Here is an 11,226-nt window from a genome sequence, read left to right on the forward strand (position 1 = left end):
GTGTTGAACAGTGTAAAGTAGAAAGGCTCCATCAGCTACATAAAAGTCAGAGCCACCTGTCGTCTGTGAAACGCCCTCCTGACTGCAGAGCGTCTCATTATATGTGTTATAATGTTTTTTAACGCACGTTGTCTGATTATATAATCATATGCGCCGTCTGCTAGAGTCCATTGATCTGCTCTCCAGATTAAGAGCAGCATGAGAATAACCTGCCGATGCTCCATGGCGGAGGCTCCGGTAGAAATTGCCAGTATTTGCGTTTTTACCCCCTTAATGTCTGACCAATGGGTGAACAGCATTTCCGAGCACATGACTTGTGTTTAAAGTTTATAGTCCGTTTGAGTTTTGCCGTGTGAACGCAAACCGAACCTTCTGAAGAATGAAGCAATGGAACAAACTGTGGTCTGGAGCGCACCAGAGAGCGGACTGTAGGTGTGAATGAGACCTGAGATTGTTGACTTCATACAATCCCCCCCTCTGTCTCCCCCTTAGAGAGCTGCTTCTATTTAATTAAGACACTTACTGGCCATAATGAATTAATTAGTATAAATAAGAGTGATCTGTTTATCTCTGACCCCCGTGATGCCCCTCTCTCTAACTCTCCCTTTGTGACTGTGTTTGTGCTGCAGGAGCTTCTGTGTCTGCACTAAGGCCGTGTTTACCCCCTGTGTTTAACCCCCTGTGTTTAACCCCCCGTGTTTAACCCCCTGTGTTTAACCCCCTGTGTTTAACCCCCCGTGTTTAACCCCCCGTGTTTAACCCCCCGTGTTTAACCCCCCCGTGTTTAACCCCCCCGTGTTTAACCCCCCGTGTTTAACCCCCCGTGTTTAACCCCCTGTGTTTAACCCCTTGTGTTTAACCTCCTGTGTTTAACCCCCTGTGTTTAACCCCGTGTGTTTAACCCCCTGTGTTTAACCCCTTGTGTTTAACCCCCCGTGTTTAACCCCCCGTGTTTAACCCCCTGTATTCTCCCTCGGCAGCCGGAGACTCCATGGACGGCTCCAACACCTCGGAGGATCGATGCAAATCCCCCACCTCAGGTAACCTGGAAAACACTTAAGAGTATTTGTGCAGCTGATTTTATTTTAAGGGAACCCTCACTCAGACCCTTAAAGTCTTTAGTGCAACAGTTTAACTAAAGTATTAAACCAAGATAAGGAGAACAGCTTGAATACTAAGGTCAGTATGTTAAGGATAACCTTAAGAGGAAGCCTTAAGTTAAGGATAATTTATTACAGCAGATTTTATTTTAAGAAATCTTAATTTTAGGTCTATTGTCAAACTAACTTTAAGGGATTCCTTAAGTGTTAAACCCTAATAAGGATTAAGGTCAATTTACATTTGAAGGAGAAAAGTTGAATTAAGGATGATTGTTTAACCAATTGTACTTAAGAAACTTCTACTTTAAGGTAAATCTTAATTTAAGGTTGTTTGTTAAACGGTTTGACTAACTTTAAGGGATTCCTTAAGTGTTAATCCCTAATAAGAATTATTTGTAAGTGCTCTTTTTAAAAGCTGATGTTTGTCGTTAAGGATCTGCGTCGCCGTGCAACTCGGACGACGAGCGGAAACACAGGTTCATAGAGAAGGGTCTGTACTGAGACGCGTGCTCTGATATATTTACACTTAACTAAAGCAGATTTTAAATAAACACTCTCTCGTTTCCAGTGAAGTCTAAGAGCAGACGCTTTTCCAAGACGGTTGCCAATGACTTTGGTAATTTCCCCTTAAGTGTCGACTCTCTAACCCTCTAATGACTTCCTGTTGGTACTAATCATACGGGGTTTGTGGGAAACCGTGATTTAACAAATGATTTTAATCAAATGCATGAGTTTTGTGTGCAGATGTGTAACGGCTGCTGCTGCTCTATTCTAATGGATTCTGCTTTTCAGAGTAAATCCTGCAGGAAAACATTTCTTATTCTCTGTGTTTAGAAATCCAAATATATGTTCTTTATTCTGCCCTAAATATAATCAGAATATAATCTTGTTTTATTCCACTTTCAATCCACTTTTAGTCTAGTATTCCACACGGACATAAAGTCTAATAAGTAGGGCTGCCAAGTTAACCCGTTAATAACGCATTAACGCAAAAATAATTATTTTAACGTGCGACTAACGCATGTGCATTTGTCCTCGGCCGCCCCGTAGTTTCAGAGCCAGAAGGCTTGACGTTGTTGTCCTCGCTCCCGCTCGCTTGCGGCAGAGACGCCTGGACACGGCGTCAGAGAGAGAGAGAGAGAGAAAGAGAGAGAGAAAGAGAGAGAAAGAGAGAGAGAGAGAGAGAGAGAGACAGAGAGACAGACAGACAGAGAGACAGACAGACAGACAGACAGACAGACAGACAGACAGACAGACAGACAGACAAAGATATTGTAATCGACTGACAGCTCGAGTGATTCAAAGCATAGACCCTCCACTAACCGGCTCTCTGATGAATCTGCTTCCGGTTCCTCTGTAAATCTTTATTCAACTAATATTCCCTCCTCCTCTCCTCTTCCTCCTCTCCTCCTCTCCTCCTCTGTTGCAGGCGCTCTGGTTGTTCATGTTTAATCTCAGAGTTTATTAAGAGTGGTCGTTCCTCTGAATCAACTGCTGGTTCTGGTATAAAGACATCTCCAGGTCACTTGAATGAAATGTAATTGAATTAGAATAATCCAAACTTTAACTCGTAAAGACATTAATATTATTATAATGAAAGACTTTATGAAAGCCATCAGCAGTCGTCCTTCAGTCGAATCACCGCTCTTAAAAATGACTCAAAATCATCATTATTTTTCACTGATTTGCTCCAAATTAACAACTTCTTAAAAAACAATCTTCCAGTTATTGTTTGTCGTCTGTCTTTGATTTCTTTATGATGTGTTATATGTCTAAGCATCAGTCTGTCCTCATTCACTGTGAGTGTTTGTTTGTGTTGCAGCCAGGATCTCTCGGAAAATTAGCTACTCTGGTGAAAAGTCAGATCCGGGTAAGAAACACTAAAAACTGGATTTTAATTTGTCATCATTTCTGATTTATAATAAACACAAAATCACTACAAATGGACAGAAAATGACTGAAAAACAACTAAAAGGCACAAATTACTTCAAAGAGACTCAAAATCACTACAAATGAACATTTCTTCCTGCAGGAGTACGAGAGGATTATGGAAACGTTTTAATAGAGATCTGGGCAAAATTCTGTGGAAAAAATGAACAAAAAGAGTGAAAATATGTCAGAAGTTAGTTCGGAGAAAATATTTGAAAAATGTAATTATTGGGAAAAAGCCGGGAAAAAAAGTCACAATTAAAAAAAAAAAACGAAAAACTTTAAAATCCTGAAAAAAAGTCAAGATTGTGGAGAAAATGACACAATTCCCAATAAAGTGAAAATTCTAATAAAAAAATGAAAATTCTTACATTTTCAGATAAATTCCGAAAAATAATTAATCGTTCGGGAAAAAGTTAAAATTGGTAGAAAAATGAATAAAACTGATCATTCTCCTGAAATAGTAAAATATTGACAAAAAGAGAAAACTCAGAATAATAGTACAATTGCTGAAAAACTCAGAATATTGAGAACTATGATTTAAAAGTTCTGAAAAATAGTCAAAATTCTCATTGAAGTCAAACTCTGGGAAAAAGTTTAAAACAAATTAAATTCCTCGGAAAAAAAATCTAGATTTTAGATCTTTTTTTAAATGAAGGAAAGACCCTAACCCCTCACATCCCTCTCTTCCTCCTCTCACCTGTCAGTGTTATGATCTACCTCTGTGTCAGTGCAAATGTTACCCTCTGATGTTGGTCATTATTAACTGCAGGTGAGCAGAGGGTCACCTGCAAGCCTCTTTGTTTTGTGAATGAAGGCGTTCCTGCAAACCGAGCCGTCTGTAGAATTAAGTCAGCCCACAGTGAGTGGACCTGAAGTGGGATGACTGGTGCTAACTGGTGCTAACTGGTACTAACTGGTGCTAACTGGTGCTAACTGGTGCTAACTGGTACTGACTGGTGCTAATTGGTGCTAACTGGTACTGACTGGTGCTAACTGGTGCTAACTGGTACTAACTGGTGCTAAGTGGTGCTAACTGGTACTAACTGGTACTAACTGGTGCTAAGTGGTGCTAACTGGTACTGACTGGTGCTAACTGGTGCTAACTGGTACTAACTGGTGCTAAGTGGTGCTAACTGGTACTAACTGGTACTAACTGGTACTAACTGGTACTAACTGGTACTTCTTCCTGAGGAGAATGCAGACACTCAGAGACATTACATCTTCTGTTTGCAGTGAATCCTCCTGAAGAACACACTGTGTGTGTGTGTGTGTGTGTGTGTGTGTGTGTGTCTGTGTGTGTGTGTGTGTGTGTGTGTGTGTGTGTGTGTGTGTGTGTGTGTGTGTGTGTGTGTGTGTGTGTGTGTGTGTGTGTGTGTGTGTGTGTGTGTGTGTGTGTGTGTGTGTGTGTGTGTGTGTGTGTGTGTGTGTGTGTGTGTGTGTGTTGGGATCCTTTAGGTTTTCTGGACTGCTGTAAGAACAGTAATGAGGCAGCATGAATAATTGTGGCTACTTGAATGCCAGTTTGCACTCAAAGTGACTTCAAAGAGACTCAATATGACTCCAAAGAGACTCAAAGTGACTTCAAAGAGACTCAAAGTGACTCCAAAGAGACTCAAAGTGACTCCAAAGAGACTCAAAGTGACTTCAAAGTGACTTCAAAGAGACTAAAAGTGACTTCAAAGAGACTCAAAGTGACTTCAAAGAGACTCAAAATGACTTCAAAGAGACTAAAAGTGACTTCAAAGACACTCAAAATGATTTCAGAGACTCAAAATGACTTCAGAGAGACTCAAAGTGACTACAAAGAGACTCAAAGTGACTTCAAAGAGACTCAATATGACTCCAAAGAGACTCAAAGTGACTTCAAAGAGACTCAAAGTGACTACAAAGAGACTCAAAGTGACTTCAAAGAGACTCAAAGTGACTTCAAAGAGACTAAAAGTGACTTCAAAGACACTCAAAATGATTTCAGAGACTCAAAATGACTTCAAAGAGACTCAAAGAGACTTCAAAGAGACTCAAAGTGACTACAAAGAGACTCAAAGTGACTTCAAAGAGACTCAAAGTGACTTCAAAGAGACTCACAGTGATCACTGAAACTCTTCTAACTCACAGTGTGTGTTGCTCCTCTGCAGGAGGTGTGGGACCCGTTGTCTAACGTTTCTTTTTCACTTTGAGAATGTTTCATTTTGATTGAAGGAAACCTTTAAAGAAACGTCTCTCTGTGAAAACAGATTCTGTCTCTGCTGCTGGGCCGGGAGGTCTCAGGTGTTCAGATCAGACCTTATTCCAGTAGAAATGTGTCTGGTAGTCGCACAAATAAATCCAATACCTTTACAGATTGGACCCTGCCTGATTTGCAAAATACAATTTGTTTTATTGTAAAACATCTTGTGTGCAGGAATCCATAAAAAGCAATAGAAGGCATTCAATTAATTTTTCTAATAATTAAGCTTTAATTGGTTTGAAAGGCTTTATACATTGTGAGACATGTTTGGTACCATTTTGTGAATCTTACTAAAAGTATTTGGTAATATCTATTAATATAATAAGAACACAAAAATGGATCAAATGCCTCTCGTTGCACAGATAAGATTACATGAACAATTGTGCTTCAAATTGGTTTTAAATGTGTTCCAAATGGCATTTAAAAAGCTTAAAAAGCTTAAATCTAATTTGCCATAACCTGTAGGAGCGTTTCTGTAAATCATGGCTACATTTAAATAATATAAAGTAATCATTTGTCTCTCATCGTAGACTACCGTGCATATTTTCTCAGGAATAACGTCTCACACATGTCTCAGCAGGAGCTAGCGCTAACATGCTAACTGTTTTCCCGCTCTCTGATCCTTCACAGCGACCTCCTCTCTGAATATATTAAACATTATATTATTAATAATGATATGTCCTCTCCTCTCTTTAGAAGTGAACGCCTCGTTCTCTCGCTCCCGCAGCTCGAGCGTCAGCAGCCTGGACAGAGAGTCCCGAGAGGTCATCTCCTCCCTGAGTTTCTGTGAGAGCTTCCCCAGGAAAGGTGATGCGTCTCTGGGTCCTTCTCTGCTGCTGGGCACCTCCATGGGCTCCGTCATCATGGTGGCCCTCAGCCTGCCCCCCCCCCGGGGAGACGAGGCTGCAGCAGCCTGTGGGGGTCGCCCCCTGTGGTGAGGACACTATATTACGTTATATATAGAGATATTTCAACTTAAATGGACACAAATGACTACGAACTGTATGGGCGTAAAATGACTACAAATGGACTACAAATGGACACAAATGACTACAAATGGACTACAAATGACTACAAATGGACACAAATGACTACAAATGGACTACAAATGACTACAAATGGACACAGATGAACACAAATGACTACAAATGGACTACAAATGACTACAAATGGACACAAATGACTACAAATGACTACAAATGGACTACAAATGACTACAAATGGACACAAATGACTACAAATGGACTACAAATGACTACAAATGGACACAAATGACTACAAATGACTACAAATGGACTACAAATGACTACAAATGGACACAAATGACTACAAATGACTACAAATGGACACAAATGACTACAAATGGACACAAATGACTACAAATGACTACAAATGGACTACAAATGACTACAAATGGACACAAATGACTACAAATGGACTACAAATGACTACAAATGGACATAAATGACTACAAATGGACACAAATGACTACAAATGACTACAAATGACTACAAATGGACATAAATGACTACAAATGACTACAAATGGACTACAAATGACTACAAATGGACATAAATGACTACAAATGGACACAAATGACTACAAATGACTACAAATGACTACAAATGGACACAAATGACTACAAATGACTACAAATGGACACAAATGACTACAAATGACTACAAATGACTACAAATGGACACAAATGACTACAAATGACTACAAATGGACACAAATGACTACAAATTGACACGAATGGACACAAAAAGGCAAAAATCCCCCTTAATTTAATTGTAATTTGTTTTATGTTTTAGTTATAACTGAATCTCTGTCTGTCCCTGTTTAGGCTCCCTGGAGACCCTGAAGGCGGGGATCCTCACGATGGCTCTTCTGGACTCCAGTGGCTCCCTCCTTCCCCCCCCCTCTGAACAATGGTACGACCCGAACGGCTCTGAGGAGGACCAGCGGGAGAAGAGGCGGCGCCGCCCCCCCTCGCCCCCCCCCTCAGTGGAGGGTCAGGACTCTCAGTTCCTGGTCCTGGTGTCAGAGAAACAGGCCAAGGTGCTGGCTCTGCCCTCTCAGAGCTGCCTCCACAAACACAGCATCAGCGAGAACTCCTTCGTGCTGAGGGCCGACGTGGTGACGCTGGGGGGGGGCAACTGCATAGCATGCTTCTGTGCCAACGGACACATCATGACCCTCAGGTACCACAACAACAACAACAACAACAACAACAATACACATAATCATCCTGACCCTCAGGTACCACAACAACAACAACAACAACAATACACATAATCATCATGACCCTCAGGTACCACAACAACAACAACAAAAATACACATACTCATCATGACCCTCAGGTACCACAACAACAACAACAACAATACACATAATCATCATGACCCTCAGGTACCACAACAACAACAACAACAACAATACACATAATCATCATGACCCTCAGGTACCACAACAACAACAACAACAACAATACACATAATCATCATGACCCTCAGGTACCACAACAACAACAACAACAAAAATACACATACTCATCATGACCCTCAGGTACCACAACAACAACAACAAAAATACACATACTCATCATGACCCTCAGGTACCACAACAACAACAACAAAAATACACATACTCATCATGACCCTCAGGTACCACAACAACAACAACAACAATACACATAATCATCATGACCCTCAGGTACCACAACAACAACAACAACAATACACATAATCATCATGACCCTCAGGTACCACAACAACAACAACAACAACAATACACATAATCATCATGACCCTCAGGTACCACAACAACAACAACAACAAAAATACACATACTCATCATGACCCTCAGGTACCACAACAACAACAACAAAAATACACATAATCATCATGACCCTCAGGTACCACAACAACAACAACAAAAATACACATACTCATCATGACCCTCAGGTACCACAACAACAACAACAAAAATACACATACTCATCATGACCCTCAGGTACCACAACAACAACAACAACAACAATACACATAATCATCATGACCCTCAGGTACCACAACAACAACAACAACAACAATACACATAATCATCATGACCCTCAGGTACCACAACAACAACAATACACATAATCATCATGACCCTCAGGTACCACAACAACAACAACAACAACAACAAAAATACACATACTCATCATGACCCTCAGGTACCACAACAACAACAATACACATAATCATCATGACCCTCAGGTACCACAACAACAACAACAAAAATACACATAATCATCATGACCCTCAGGTACCACAACAACAACAACAACAACAACAACAATACACATAATCATCATGACCCTCAGGTACCACAACAATACACATAATCATCATGACCCTCAGGTACCACAACAACAACAACAACAACAACAATACACATAATCATCATGACCCTTAGGTACCACAACAACAACAACAAAAATACACATACTCATCATGACCCTCAGGTACCACAACAACAACAACAACAATACACATAATCATCATGACCCTCAGGTACCACAACAACAACAACAACAATACACATAATCATCATGACCCTCAGGTACCACAACAACAACAACAACAACAACAACAACAATACACATAATCATCATGACCCTCAGGTACCACAACAACAACAACAAAAATACACATACTCATCATGACCCTCAGGTACCACAACAACAACAACAACAACAATACACATAATCATCATGACCCTCAGGTACCACAACAACAACAACAACAACAATACACATAATCATCATGACCCTCAGGTACCACAACAACAACAATACACATAATCATCATGACCCTCAGGTACCACAACAACAACAACAACAACAACAAAAATACACATACTCATCATGACCCTCAGGTACCACAACAACAACAACAACAATACACATAATCATCATGACCCTCAGGTACCACAACAACAACAACAAAAATACACATAATCATCATGACCCTCAGGTACCACAACAACAACAACAACAACAACAACAATACACATAATCATCATGACCCTCAGGTACCACAACAATACACATAATCATCATGACCCTCAGGTACCACAACAACAACAACAACAACAATACACATAATCATCATGACCCTTAGGTACCACAACAACAACAACAAAAATACACATACTCATCATGACCCTCAGGTACCACAACAACAACAACAACAATACACATAATCATCATGACCCTCAGGTACCACAACAACAACAACAACAATACACATAATCATCATGACCCTCAGGTACCACAACAACAACAACAACAACAACAACAACAATACACATAATCATCATGACCCTCAGGTACCACAACAACAACAACAAAAATACACATACTCATCATGACCCTCAGGTACCACAACAACAACAACAACAACAATACACATAATCATCATGACCCTCAGGTACCACAACAACAACAACAACAACAACAATACACATAATCATCATGACCCTCAGGTACCACAACAACAACAACAAAAATACACATACTCATCATGACCCTCAGGTACCACAACAACAACAACAACAACAACAACAAAAATACACATCATCATGACCCTCAGGTACCACAACAACAACAACAACAACAACAATACACATAATCATCATGACCCTCAGGTACCACAACAACAACAACAACAACAATACACATAATCATCATGACCCTCAGGTACCACAACAACAACAACAATACACATAATCATCATGACCCTCAGGTACCCACAACAACAACAACAACAACAATACACATAATCATCATGACCCTCAGGTACCACAACAACAACAACAACAACAACAATACACATAATCATCATGACCCTCAGGTACCACAACAACAACAACAACAACAACAATACACATAATCATCATGACCCTCAGGTACCACAACAACAACAACACAACAATACACATAATCATCATGACCCTCAGGTACCACAACAACAACAACAACAACAACAATACACATAATCATCATGACCCTCAGGTACCACAACAACAACAACAACAACAATACACATAATCATCATGACCCTCAGGTACCAACAACAACAACAACAACAACAACAATACACATAATCATCATGACCCTCAGGTACCACAACAACAACAACAACAACAACAATACACATAATCATCATGACCCTCAGGTACCACAACAACAACAACAACAATACACATAATCATCATGACCCTCAGGTACCACAACAACAACAACAACAACAACAATACACATAATCATCATGACCCTCAGGTACCACAACAACAACAACAACAACAATACACATAATCATCATGACCCTCAGGTACCACAACAACAACAACTGGTTTATAAATACCTGGGGGAGTCACAATAACTAAAAGTGTCTGTCACTCTGAGCCCCTGTGAGATATTGGGTTTAATGACTGTTCCTCTATTTTTGAATACAAATATTTGTAAATGTGAGTTAAAGTTAAAATATGCACATTTTACTCAAATTAATAACAACAATAAAACATTTTGAAATATTTCAGGGTTTTTGAACGAAGCTTTGAACGTCTGTCGTCATGTTCTACATCCCTCTTACATTAAATTAATAAATAATAAGTATACTTTTTTTATTATCGTGGTTATATAGATGCACTTTATGTTGACGTTAGTTAAGATTATTTAACATTTATTCTGCAAAACCCTTAAATATAGACTTACATTACATTTGAAGTTTCTATTGAGGTTTTTAAAAGTCTGTCGCCCCTAAAAATTCATTAAAAGTCCCCCAAAAGACCCTTAATTTGAATAAATAGTAAATGTTATTTTGTATTAATGCTTGATGTGTCCCCCCCTCTCAGTTTGCCCAGCTTGCGCCCCCTGCTGGACGTGAACTACCTCCCTCTGACGGACATGAGGATCGC

General features: G+C 39.8%; 1 protein-coding gene across 1 annotated transcript in view; it reads left to right on the forward strand.

Annotated features, from left to right (window-relative positions):
* The window catches only part of LOC307027089 (syntaxin-binding protein 5-like), a gene marked incomplete at its 3' end in the record, with an annotated part of 15,827 nt that extends 4,606 nt beyond the window's left edge, over positions 1-11,221 (forward strand). The window contains exons 5-12 of the mRNA XM_079695291.1: positions 981-1,040; positions 1,534-1,590; positions 1,669-1,716; positions 2,923-2,970; positions 3,802-3,891; positions 5,956-6,189; positions 7,106-7,463; positions 11,164-11,221. Coding sequence (XP_079551417.1) covers positions 981-1,040; positions 1,534-1,590; positions 1,669-1,716; positions 2,923-2,970; positions 3,802-3,891; positions 5,956-6,189; positions 7,106-7,463; positions 11,164-11,221 — 953 coding nt within the window. The remainder of the gene's footprint in view (positions 1-980; positions 1,041-1,533; positions 1,591-1,668; positions 1,717-2,922; positions 2,971-3,801; positions 3,892-5,955; positions 6,190-7,105; positions 7,464-11,163) is intronic.
* Positions 11,222-11,226: the final 5 nt, after the last annotated feature.

Source organism: Notothenia rossii (assembly GCF_949606895.1).
Source record: "Notothenia rossii genome assembly, contig: scaffold_611, whole genome shotgun sequence".
Lineage (NCBI taxonomy): Eukaryota > Metazoa > Chordata > Actinopteri > Perciformes > Nototheniidae > Notothenia > Notothenia rossii.